The sequence below is a fragment of the Cyprinus carpio genome, chromosome B20, assembly GCF_018340385.1.
Source record: "Cyprinus carpio isolate SPL01 chromosome B20, ASM1834038v1, whole genome shotgun sequence".
Classification (NCBI taxonomy): domain Eukaryota; kingdom Metazoa; phylum Chordata; class Actinopteri; order Cypriniformes; family Cyprinidae; genus Cyprinus; species Cyprinus carpio.
The window spans coordinates 2,153,216-2,167,146 of record NC_056616.1 but is presented as its reverse complement, the minus strand read 5'-3'; the positions used below and the strand labels follow the sequence as shown (position 1 = coordinate 2,167,146).

The window sequence follows — 13,931 nt, the reverse complement described above, 5'->3', positions numbered from 1 at the left end:
GACAGTAAGTTCCCCTCAGACATGCATTCATATAAACTCCTGCCCCTAATTAAATCGCGTTTTGTTTAGCATCTCAACTGATTTGATATATGACATATCACATATCTGAATTGATTTTTAACTGGCTGGTGGTTAATTGTTACATCCCTAGTAATTAGTAATGCAATCCTTCTTAGAGAGAGCATTTAGTACAGTAATCTAATTACACTGTTAAAGATGTAATCAGTAGCTAGCAATTAATTACTTTTTAAAATAACTTACCCAACACTAAAATAGTTATATAAAACTTCTGATTTACATTCTGAATTGCAATTGCAGCAATATCTGATGGCAGATATAAAGCATCGAGTCAAATCTAATTCAATCATGAACAGTTGCACTGAGAACTACAGTGCATTAAATGGCAGAATAATCGTGATGTCAGACAATCTGATCTTTTCCAAATAAAAGTAGAAATAATCAAATGAGTTAAAGCGTCTTTCATTTTTCAGCGTTTAAAAAATGTAAATATAAAAAGTAGACATTACCACAAGATTCCTTTTATATCTCAAACACTGGGGTGGAATTTACTGCAGAAATAATGATAGCAAATCCATGAAATAAACTGGCTCTTAGCGTGACATCAGACCGGGGTCGTGCCGCCCGCTGCAGCCTCTGCTTCTCTGTGTACAGTGTACGCTGCTGTAATCCTGATGAAAAATCTCATTTAATAGAATAAACATCAGGATTGGTGCTTGTGCGAGCGGCCGATCGATTGGAGAGTGTTTGTCTTCGTCTAATACAATCGCAGCTGTAGATACATACATTTAATCATCAGAAAAGATCAGCAGAGCAGCCAGGAGAAAAAAACAAACAAACATCAGAATTAGCAGGAGACTGGAGAATAATGAGTGGGTTTTAATGAGCGGCGTTTGGAAACTGTGTGTGTTTTGTATTCTAAGTGTCTGTGATTCAGCAGAGAAGGATGCGATACGTGTCAGACGAGACGTATAAACCCTCCCTGCAATGACTGACACTTACATAATGACTTGTTTTGAGCCGAATCTGCTCTAGAGACGCGTCTTTAGCTTTATTACATTTCTGGTTCCTCCTCTCTCTCTCTGATTGTGTTTTCATCCATTATTTGTGAATAAGCGTGTTGGCTGAGAGGGAGGTGAGCGGCGTGGAGAGAATGAGCGGACGAGGGCTGTTATTAGATGTGTGAGGGAGAATGGAGAGGTCAACAGGTGTCTCCCGCCGCTCTCTTCCTCTATTGCGTCTGACCTCCGCTCTGTGGCGGTGGCAATGAGGGGCCGGCGTTAGTAAGTCCTGACAAATGTTTTGTCATCCTGCAGGGTCACCGGTGGCACAGCTCCAAATGAAAACCTCGGGGAGACTTTTCTGTCTGGCTGCCTGTCTCCTTCTCACATTCAGATGCCAGAAGCTTGACATAAAACACAATCCAATGAATTTCCAGACTTTTTAGTCTTTGCGAGTAACAGAAGCTATTGGACTGTCTGAGATCTTTTTTTTTTCTTTTCTAAATTCATCACACCTACAGCCATCAAAGCTTACTATCAGAAATATCTTAGGGTTATTGACCTTGCGACAGCAGCACTTTTTTTTTAAGAGTGGGTTCTCTGTTTATGTCCTTTAAGTGAAAAGATGTCACGCTCTTTAACTGATGAACCTCTTGATTTTGGAATAAATTGCTTTAAATGCAGTTTTTGTCATTGTGCTCAAAACAGAAAGCACAAGCTTTTGCATCAGGTTACTGAACCACTAAACACAACAGTAGGAGACAAGCAACTAGTAAAATTAGAAGGGCAAATGTACCCCAGAATATTTAGGAGGAATGTTAGAAACACCTAGTATCCCAATTGCACGTAAAATAATAGTATTTTTGTTTGACGTTGATTTTAAAAGAATTTTGATTTGATGGGTTTTGTTGAGAGTTTATTTTGTGAGGTGTTTTTGGGTTTGTAAGAATGAAAGGAAACTCCCTGTGTTTGTGTTTGTTTGGTTTTTAAATGTAGAAACACATCTTGAGTTCTTGCTTTTGGACATTGACACTAAATCTGCCTAATGATGCAGGTCTTCCTCAAGCTGACAGTCCACCAGCTATAACAACAGAACAGAAACCGCTTTTGCATACTTTTTTTTATCAGGCCAAAGTCTTGTTTTCTTTGCTTTCCTGAAGATTCGTGACAATCATGAGTCAGAGAGAAAGTGTCATCCAAAGGGATGATGGGAAAGGCTTTGTTATTAATAAGCTCAGAGCAAACAGCCAGTCACTGTTCTGTGTTAACAAGTTCCTCATCTGTATTCAGAGCGTCTCGTTTTAATTAGACTACATGCACAGATCCTCCTGAGCTAGCGTGTGTGTGTGTGTGTGTGTGTGTGTGTGACTCTCCACCTCCCAGGCCGCACTACATGTACCTAGAGTGTGTGTGTGTATTTCCTTTCTCCGTTTCATTTAGTCGTCTGCCCTCGGTTCACACGCCACCCGCTGATCTGGCTTTCTGCTTCTGTTCTTCCCCAGAGTTTTCTCTTCTTGCATCATGTTCTCTCACCTGCCACTGGCTTTCATTTAATGCCCTACTTACATTGTTTTTCATGTTTACATGGCTTTCTAGAACATTGAACTGTGATTGGTCAACAATGGCATGCATGTGTGTGTAATTACTGGTAAGCTCCACAACGCAGTTGACCATTTCAACTCATTTCTGCATCTGATGAATCACTACATGCTGTTTTATCCTTACTCATATATAATTGTATACAGTTTTATAAAAAAATTAAGTGCATATATTAATGTTAATAATAATGTAATATTTTAAATATTTGAATATAAAATTTAAAATTGATGTAATGTTGATTATTGATTTGATGAATAGTCATGTAGCAAGTACAATATGACTTTCTGTAAAGCTGCTTTGAAACTATGTCTACTTTGAAAAGTGCTGTGAATATATACAAATACAAAGTAGAAAACATACTCTACACAAACATGTGGATGCAAACACTTCTAGCTAGAGAATGATTTCAGTTGTTACATTCAGATTTTATTTTAATTTAATTTTTTTTCGATGCAATAGAATGCAAAACACAATATGCATTATAATCTCAGAGTTGCCACAAGGGGCACAGTAGCAGACATTGTGTAAACTGTCTTCTTCTATGCTCAGTTTTCTGTTATCTGATTAATAGCACATCTGGTTTAATGCTTATGACATTTGAAGCAAAATGCATAGTTACTGTGACAGAAAAGCTTCAGTGGGCTGGTGTGTGTGTGCTTCCATGTGTAGCAACAGCTCAATACTAGACTGAGTGTTTTGACATCTGGTCTCTGACCTCACACACCTCAGCTCAGTCCTCCCTGACTCTCAGGTCAAAGAGAGGCTGGACTTTATTGAGAGGTTTGCTGATTTATGACTGTACAGGAAGGTTTCAGTTTAGTTAGAGTTAAGGTTAAGTCAAAGATTATTGTTAGGGTCAAAGCGGACATAACCAACAACCTGCTACATCTCATAACCAACCACCAATGCAGAAAACACTCTGCATTTCATTTGCATGTGTGTTGCATGATGCATTGTGTGTGTTTGTGCAGTAATGACACTGATAAAGTGTTTGGCACAGATCAGTTACTCCGTTACAGTAATTACAGGCCGTCTTGGAGTGCTGCACTGATGCATTATGGGGAGGCATTATAAGAAACCTCTCTCTCACTGATGCATTGGCTAGTTTAGAGATGCTTCAAATGTCTGCATCTGTGTGTGTGTGTGTGTGTGTGTGTGTGTGTGTGTGTGTGTGTGTGTACTGTGTGTGTGTGTGTGTGTGTGTGTGTGCGTGTGTGTGTGTGTGTGTGTGTGTGTGTGTGTGTGTGTGTGTGTGTGTGTGTGTGTGTGTGTGTGTGTGAATGAAGGAGCCTTTATCTGGTCCACAGGTGCCTCATTTGCTTTCACAACACTTCCCGTCTCTCGCTCGCACCGCTCGTACCAGTTCACTCCCGCATTTCACTTCAGCATTTTTTAATTTGAACATCAGAAAGAGAAATTTTTCAGCCGAAAGCCATTCTTCTCTGTATTGTGACATGCATCGGTTGGTGTTTAAGAGTAACTAAATGATTGTAGGAAACCAGCAAACATACCCTAGTAAAAAAATAAGGCAGCGGTAATTGCACTAAGTGTAAATAGCAATAAAGGCTATTTACACTAAGTTAAAATAGCATATTTTCTTAGTGATAGATGCTGTTTACACTAAGTGCAAATATTGATAAATATGGACATGCATAAAATAAAATAGCAGGATTTTCTGCTATTTATACTACTTACTGCAAATAGTGGCAATTATCTGCACCTCAGTACTGTAGTAAATTATTAAACAGTATTCAATAATAAAATTTTGAGTGTAAATTATCATTTTAATTCAAATTATTAAATGGTTGGTGCCTTATTGGGACAGTAAAACCCTCCTTACACCTACCTAACCATACCCGATACTTTATTTTTAACTATGCAATTATTTCTTTCATTTTATTGAAAAAGGTAGAAAAAAGTTAGGCAAAAGGCGGATTTGAACCCGGGTCGATCACAACAAAAAATGACTACGCAATTAACCATTTATGCCTCTGGAGCTGACATTTGACGTCTGTCTTTTTTAGTGTTGACTGTCCTAATCACACGTTGGTAGTGAGTTAGTGTAAATAGCCTCTGCCAACAAGACGTGCTATTTGCACTTAGCTGAAAAAATAAATATACTAAGATGTATTTGAAATACATTTATTTCATGCTATATGTGCATTTACATATTTATGTACTTAATAAAAGTACCCTGCAATTGTACTTTTGGTATACTAAACTGGTAAACTTCAAGTCTGCTTAATTAATAAATTAATAAACCAATTTTATGTTTAATGCACTTTAATTGTGGGGAAGTAGTGCTAAAGTCCATCTAAAAATATACTGACGCATATTTAACTAAAATGAAACTATTGCAGGTATACTTCAGGTACACGATAAATATTTTACATTTAAAGACCGATATTATTCAAAGATCATACAATCCTCATCAATAGTGACATTAAAACACATTTAGGCTTAATATTAATAAATGTGCATTGTGCACAATGTAATGCTCCAAATAAAGTTAAATTATAATTTTTATATCAGTAATTCTTGAGTGATACGTCAGTAAATATGTTAATAGATTTGAACTATACTTAATATAAAATAAATGTAATTTAAATATATAACTTTTTAACTAGGGTAAGCAGAGAGAAGGTGCTTTACAGGAAGATTTAGACATGACATTTTGATCTAAGGCTTTGAGTTCAAAAATGAAAGGTGAAAACGTGAACATGAATGGCTCGTTTAATTAATCTTTAACATGCATTTAGATTGTTTTAATGGTTCTGGATGGCAATACAACTTTTGGCCTGTTTGATATCTGCATAAAATGTCATGGAATATCCACAACTAGCATTCAGATTTCTGACATGATGAAAAAAATCATAAAAGTCATAACAAAAAGTAGAGTGAGATGAGGTAATATCCCAAGCAATTGTGAAACAAATCTGAATAAATGAGGGTGACAAGTTCTGGATTGCATTTTAACAAAGAGCTGTATTTGTGAATCAGAAAAGTACATGATATGTGAACGTGTTTCAGAGTCCTGCTGAGTGTGAATAGTGTCTGCGAGTGTAACCCGTCTCTCGTCTTCTCTCTCAGAACCCATGCGGACGCATGGGGGTGCTGAGGATTGTGGAGATGGAGGAGAGGTTGGTCGCCGTGGACTGGGAGTCGCTGGGCTACAACATCACCCGCTGCCACACCTTCAACGTCACCATCTGCTACCACTACCACAAAACCAACCAGAGCAAAGCTGACTGCCTGGAGATGGACCCCAAAGCCCCCCGACACGTGGTGGGCAACCTGCCGCCCAACACCAACGTCAGCCTGAAGATGATCCTCACCAACCCTGAGGGACGCAAAGAGAGCGACGAGACCGTGATCCAGACCGAGGAGGATGGTACGAGAGTGCAGCACACACTTCCCCTAACAGTATTACTTATGAGTATCCGTAGAGTAAAATAATTCAGTCAAATAATTATTATTAAAATCAAAATAATTACATTTTAGAAATCACACATTTTATAGAATACAGCGTGCATTATTCTTGAAAATGAGCTGTGTGTTATGCATGAGATCGTACAGTATCACACATTTCAGATGCATTGTTTCACCTCGTCTGTTGAACACTGGACGTTCAGAGACATATGGTGTAGACCTGAAAGACACTGCAGGTGAATAGGGGGAACATTTTGACTAATGTAGTCTAATAGTCATGAGTGGAATATGATCATGACTTTCGCTGCACTTTCTTACAAACAGTACTTGAGACTCTTGTAAACTGAATTTCGACACTCACACCCGTACATAAATGCGGCTGTCAATCCCAAGCACAGACAGTGTGAATATAGCCTACAAGAAGGCATGTTATGGAAACAAAATAGCCCAAAATCTCAAAATGACCAGTGCATGAAAAACAATGATTTGCATGTAGTGTCTTGTCTTAAAATAAGAAGTATCTTACTTATTTTGTCTTGTTTTAAATCATTTTAAGTCACTCTAGTGCACCCCGGGTTGAGAACCACTGACCTAGAATGACTTGGTTCAGATTTATTTGGTGTGCCGTGTGATTGTGCTGTAATTGCGGGTCCAGGTGTGCTGACTTGCTCTTTTTCAGATAGTGTTAATATTCCAAGTCCTGTGTAGGGCTGATGATCACTGGTTCTCACTGTATGATGACCTGAAGAGTGTGGCTTTGGACTCTGTTGTGGCTAGTTGAATTTCTCGGCACGCTGTCGGTCCACAGATGATAAGTGCTCAGGCGTAAGTGAGTCTGACATGAATTCATTTTGCCCTCTCTCGCTTTCCTCCATGCTGAGGTGAGCCATCAAGATCACTGATTGGAGGGCCAGCCAAACCGAACGTCTAGATATCACAAAACCAGTCCAATGTTCACAACATCCTGACGTCATTTCTCCTTCCCTGAAATGCGATGACATTGGATGTCCCAATACTTTTATCCCTACACTGTAGTATAGATCTCACATCTCATCCAGAAACACACGGATCTGCTGAAGTGCTGTACGATCAGGTGACTGATGATATATCCAAAAGATCAAGTGCAGCATTGGCCCATTTAAAATGTTTACATGATTACACTGACAGTTAAAGCCTCTTTGTGTAACATCGCTCTCATGGAGAAACAGATCAAGACGTGTCAAGGATGTATAAATATAACTTCTTTATTCAGGAGATGAGATGAGCGAGGCAAATAATTCAAGTAAGGATAAAGGCAGGAGTATATTGAGCGCACCTGACAGTCAGAAGTGGGTAAGATGCTGTGATTTCTTGACACATCTGGGACATGCACATCGCCTGCACAACTTTTTTTTGTCAGGCGTCTTGAGGTGAATATCGTTGCTGCACAATAAAGACCACATCAGCGGCTCCACAGGCTGAATGCCGGCAAAGCCAGGTATAGGTGTGCGCTGCTAACAGGAACACCGTTTGTTTTCATCTGCACATATGCAAATGACTTTTGAAGCTAGCGTTTTCTTGTTTTGATGAGATGACACACTCCTACCAGAGTGCCGTCATTCCTGCCCATTTCTTTTGTGTTGTGTTAATGGCCTTTTTATCCTGCAGAATGATTTATAGCGAACGTGCGCGGTATCAAAGTCAGGTACAGAATTAATGTTGTGCCCACATTTAATATTTATGTAGGCACAATTTATATGTCATCAAAACTAATTTCACTCATGGAGGCAGGAACTTTTGCATCAGAGGGTTTTAGTTTTTCCAGACTTTTCACTGCTAGTGTACTCAGCATTTTCCTTGTATTTATACTCTTTTTTTTCTTTTTCTGATACGGTTATGGATATGTGGATATAAATGGTCTTAACCTGCAGTATAGGGTCATTTATAAGCAATAAAGAGCTGCTTCATCGCTGATGATTTGCGATGGATTGTAGGTAAATATCAACCTCATCCAGCATTTTTTTTTTTTGTCTTGTAAAGTATCCCCTTGCTGTTTCAGTGTAAGAAACCGCTGCAAATGATTCAATCTGTGAGTGAACTGTTCAAATGAATCAAACTGAATCATGAACAGTTTCAGACCTTTTTACAAACTGATTGGTTCAATTACATCAATATTGCCTCAATTGTGAGTCACTAGCTTCTAACAGCTAAAAAAAAAAAAAAAAAAAACATGCATGACGTGATTGCTGAAATATTATCAGGGTTTGTATACAGCAATCTTCATTGTCAGATAAGGATTTATGGGGCACAGCTCACACACTAGTAAAAAGGGTCTAGTGACACCCCTGGTGCTGCACATCTGCCGCTCTGCTATCATCACTGGTCATCATAAACACATATCAGTTTCTAGCGGTAACTTTTCCACTGAGGTAAAGCTTTCAGTAAGACAAGCCAATGTTATTCTCTCGCTGAAGCTGCTGGTTGAGTGTTCATTTCTCTCCTCGTCTGTGTGTCTGTGCTGTAGTGCCCGGTCCGGTTCCCAAGGAGTTTGTGAGAGCGACTCCGTCAGAGGATAGGATCTCACTGCAGTGGAAAGAGCCTCTGGAGCCCAACGGCATTATAACCCAGTATGAGGTAATGCTGCCAGTGTCTCATTCCAATCCCACTGTGTCAGATTTGAGTGCTTGTGTGCAAACCTGAAGGCTATGATTTATTAAAAGTACACACTCTCTTGCACCGTTAGTACATAGAAGTTTGAAAATAAAGGAACCATCCGATATATAATGCATTTGAATGAGAAATTGATGTTTTCTCCAGATCAGCTACAGTAGCGTGCATTCGTTCGACCCGTCAGTGCCGTTGCTGCGGCCGCCTGTTCTGGTGTCGTTACCGTGGAACACGTCGCGCCACAACTTCACACAGCTGCATCCTGGAACCACCTACCAGTTCCTGATCCGGGCCAGTACCAGCAAGGGATACGGACCCCCAACCACACTCAACGTCACCACCAACATATCAGGTGTGCATGAGCTCATGTTACATCAGATCTGATGTATCTCGTGTCTTTAGTCACCTGCATTGTGAAGGGAAAATCTCCTCTGCTATGACTGAGAGTATCTGCTGGTGTGGGAGAAGGAGACAGAAAACGGAATCTTTGCATTTGCTCATGATTCTTCATGATTCTATTTGAATTTGAAATATTTTGCAACATTACATCAATGCATCAATGCTCATTAGTATTCATTCTTTCCACCCAAAAATACTGACCCTAAACTTTTGAATTATAATTTATATAGTTTGAGAATATTTTGTTGTGTAATCAGTATGTATTTGAATGACTTTTGATCGATTCAAGTCCGCTCTTGATGTTTCTGGTCAACTAATTAAAGTAAAAACAAATGATGTTTTTATAGAGAAAATGAAGCCCTTGTTTGTTAGTCTGTTTTAATTTGCACCTGATTTAATCACAGGCTGTGTTGAGCACAATCAGCTGAATTGGATGTTAAAGCTCTTTTCTGTGCTTTGCTAATGAGCGATGAGGAACGTAACCTCATCACCCGTCCCTCAGGCTTTCTCACGCTATTGCGTACTTCACCATAATACAGGCATGATCAGGGGAAATATGATTTTCTAGCATTTCAGAAATCCATCACTTCAGATTTGTTGAGAGTGAGAGAAGTGTAGGTGGAGATAACAAAACATGCAGAGCTGAGGAAAGCAAGGAAACACAAAAAGAGGAAGACAAATCGACTTCTGTATTGGTTATTCACACAGAGTGGAATTAGGTGTGTTTTTTTTTACCCCTGTTTTTATTTATCTATTTGTTTACTTACTTGCTTAGTTGTACTAAGTACTAGTGATAGTCTGATCCATCCAGATCAGTTCATTTCAGTATGCTGCTTCAAAAATACATAAGAGTGTTGTTATTTGTAAATAAAACTATCAAAAATCGCTTTCATTAATTGATTTTTTTTTTTTTTATAAATGTATAATCAAAAACACCAAAAATAAATCTTTAAAAAACACATTAATGCTAAGTAGACCTTAAAGAAAACTAATAAAAATGACAAATGCACAAGACAATTTGCTTATAACTAAGATGAAAGCTGAACAAATAAAAATAACAGCTGATTTAATGCATTAATGAATGCTATAATAGTATAAATAATCCATAACATAATTTGTCACTCATGTGCCTTTACATAAAAAAAAAAAAAATTAATGAACACTACTATAACTGTAATCAAGTTCAATTTGTTTATTTTAGTTTATAAATCTTTTGTCTGCATTGATTTTTTTTCTCTTGTGTCCTTCTCTGTACAGCACTTTGGTCCACTTGTGGTGTTGAAAGCGCTCTATAAATAAAGTTTGAGATGGTGTAAATGTATGTGTTATAAGTTTGATACTGTCAAGCATATTGAGATGCTCATTGTTTTTGTGCAGACTTGTTTTGAGGAAGGCTAGCAGACTGCAGCTCAGCTACTTTAGATCGCGAATAGCTTGTATCTCGACAAAGTACAGTTTCAGGGAAGCTTCCCCAGCACAGTTTCATTAAGGGAACAATGGTGACACTTTCAGTCTTTCTCTGTCTTTGTAGCACCTACTCTAGAGGAGTACGATGGGTCGGAGGCGTCCCTGAACGAGACGGCCACTACCATCACCGTCCTGCTGAAACCTGCCCAGGCTAAAGGAGCTCCTATCAGGTGTGTGTTTGTGTCTCCTCGGTCTCCTCATATCCTCCAGACGTTATTAGACTTCCTCTCGGTGCTGTAATGAGCCGCTGCTGCTGCTGGGGACATTACTGCTCCCATATTCACTTCCTGTGTTTCTCAGCTCATAAACCCCCACTCTCTATCTCTCCTTCCATCTTTGTCTCTTTCAGCTGTTCGATATTCCTCTCAATACTTACACAAAGATTCTTATTTGATCTGAGCCGTGCCTGACTCTTCCTCCTCCTCTTCCTCCTCTCTCTGCTCTCTGTTTGACTGGTTTGAGGCTCTGTGTCACATCTGGGCTTGAAAACACTCTTTCAGTAATTCAGCTGTCGTTGTGGCAGACTCATTCCTGCAGCCACACTCAGAGGAGCAGGAGAGACTTATTTACGTATTGTTTAAATTCAGTAAAGTATGAAAAAAATCCAGAAAAACAGCATTGGGAAAGTGGAGGGAAACGGGGATGTGACGCACACGAGCCCATTAGTGCACAGTTAGAGTTTTCCCAGAGATATCCTAATAAGAATAATTTCTACGGTCTTTTCAAAATGTTTGTAAGTAAAAAAATATATATATATGGCTGTCAATTTAATGTGATGATTCGGTGTGATTAATTATGGAAAAAATTACATGTTAAAATATCCGCCCCATCCAGACCTGTCCATCATCTTACACTGCTGCAGTTGCTGATGAACCTGCAGGACTGCATGATAAAGCCTCAAGATATCAGCCTAAAATTCAAGATATGAGGGCAAAAAAATTACTTTTTAATAGTTTTTGTCTTATATTTATATGATATAGTTTAGTGATATCAGAGTGCTGTTTTCCCAAATATCTGCACAATTGCAAATGTGAGAGTTAAATAATCAATAAGGGTGACCAGACATCCCATTTTTTCACAGGAAAGGCCCGTATTTCAGCTCTATTTTTAGTGACCCGACTTATTTAACAAAAAAAACAAATCATGATTTGTCCCGTATTTCAAAATTTCTGTGGGACTGGGTGATCAGAGCAAGTAGTAGAAGTGTTCTGTCACACGAGAACAGCCTCATCAAAGGTAACTAAGCTTTTAGTTGAACAAAATTACCATCCAATCACAATTCATCATTGATTAACATGCAGTAAGTGAAGGCGGACTCACGCTGAATAGCACAACAGAAACGCTCTCTCGGCCGCGCATCCGTGCGATCCCATTTCAGCGCTCAGTTCTCCTTGAGCCTTGATTGTCAAATACACACACAGCTGTGCAGTATCTCACGTAAATACAGTTTGGCTTAAGTGAACATAAACAGATGAAACAGGTAAAAACCGGATATGTGTCAGTATATTACATTCATTCGGTCTTAAAGGGACAGCACCCTAATTAAATACATTTCTGCCTCATTAATGTTAAATAAAAAAGATGTTAAATAATGTATAGGCCTACATGTTATACCTACTGTATTGGAAAAACGAGTTTATTTACTAGGCTATTTAATTTGTATCTATTGTATTTGTCTTATAGTTTTATGGTTTGTAATTTGCTTCTTTATTTTTATATAAAAATAACTATGTACATGTGTGTATGTGTCTGTATATATATAGTTTAGATCATCAAATAAAATGTCTAATATCATGGTCATATATCATTATATGACTGGCTGTCATGTTCTGTCCGTCATCAACAGCTCCTATCAGATCGTTGTGAGGGAGATCAACCCGCACCGTGTGCGGCGGGAGGCCAGCGGCGTGGAGTGTTACCGTGAGCCGGTCTCCTATCAGAACGCCGCCAGCGCCGGGCTGCCGTATTACTTCGCAGCCGAGCTCCCGCCCAGAAATCTGCCAGAACCGCTGCCATTTACTGTGGGAGACAACAAGACGTACCACGGCTACTGGAACGCCCCCCTCGCGCCCCGCAAAAACTACAACATCTACTTTCAGGCGGTCAGCAGCGTGGAGAAGGTCAGCAGATGACAAATAAACACACGTATCCCTCGCAGTGACTGAGAGTGTGTGACACAGAACCACAGTTTGATCTGTTCTGTCCTTGAACTGCCGTTTGTGTTGCTTCAGGCTCTTTTATTGGTGCGTTGTGCATTCTTCTGCAATGCATATGATGGTATGACTGTTAAACAGATCACAAGGTCAATCATACCTGTGACAAATACTAAAAAAAATGTGAAAATATGGCCTTCTAGTTTTTTGACTATAGCAGCCCAGAGTGTTTCAAAATCACAACCTGAATTACAAGTCAAGCTTCTACAGTCAATATGTTGATGTGATTCTGCTCTGCTATTACTAGAGTTTTGAGAATTGTCTTTAAATTGTTGTTGTTTGTGTTTCAGGAAAGTAAAACACAGTGTCTGAAACTGGCTTTTAAAGGTAAGCCCTCAAATTAAGAGCATGCATCTTCCATTCATTTCTCCAGTCGGTCTCCTTCTAATCTCTCTCTGTCTCTGATGTTATGATGTAAAAGCAGGTTAAATTCTGTCATCTAAAGTCTGGCGGTGATTGGTGTCGTGTGCTCTGAGCTTTTAGCAGAGTTATAGAAAAACTATTTTAGTATATGCAGTGGGACAGTGTCTGATAATACAGATAGACGGGCCAAAGCCCGCAACTGCCTATTCTGTTCAGATGCGTGTACATATGGATCATAATTACATATAATCAGTTACTGTACATATGCATCGCATTTATAAACATCTCCAAATATATGCACTAAAATATACTGCTATGTAAAAGGCACAGTATGTGATTTTTATATGTAATTTAATGTGCAATAAATTCAAGCTTCTGCATTCGTGCCATTTTGCCTTAATACAAATGGAAATGGATTGCATGTATTTGTGCATATTAAATTGGTAGATTTTAGAGTCTGGCATGTGTGGACCATTTTAAAATTGAATAGGTGACACTGCCTAACACAAGAACACTTTTAGATCATGGTCCAGCACAGGCCTGTACTGAGACAAGTTTATTGTCATTTCAGCCACATATTACTTCACTGTCAACAGTGAACACTACAGAAGAGCACACATAGAGAACAAGGCCAATGATAAGAGCGTAGCCCATGTTCAGTAGTACTGATCAGTGACTGCAGGACTGCAAAGCACCAGTCTACTGCAAAAATTAAAGCTATAAAAATATCTATTTGTGGTAATGTGCTGATACAGAAGGGGTAAAATTATAATAATTATATTTTTAAACTGATGGC

General features: G+C 38.9%; 1 protein-coding gene across 1 annotated transcript in view; it reads left to right on the top strand.

Annotated features, from left to right (window-relative positions):
- Positions 1-13,931, top strand: part of LOC109051605 (receptor-type tyrosine-protein phosphatase kappa-like) — a 151,815-nt gene that overhangs the window by 107,451 nt on the left and 30,433 nt on the right. The window contains 7 exon segments of the mRNA XM_042746354.1: positions 5,709-5,731; positions 5,733-6,009; positions 8,551-8,660; positions 8,844-9,045; positions 10,624-10,729; positions 12,406-12,679; positions 13,063-13,099. Of these exon segments, the coding sequence (XP_042602288.1) occupies positions 5,709-5,731; positions 5,733-6,009; positions 8,551-8,660; positions 8,844-9,045; positions 10,624-10,729; positions 12,406-12,679; positions 13,063-13,099 (1,029 nt within the window).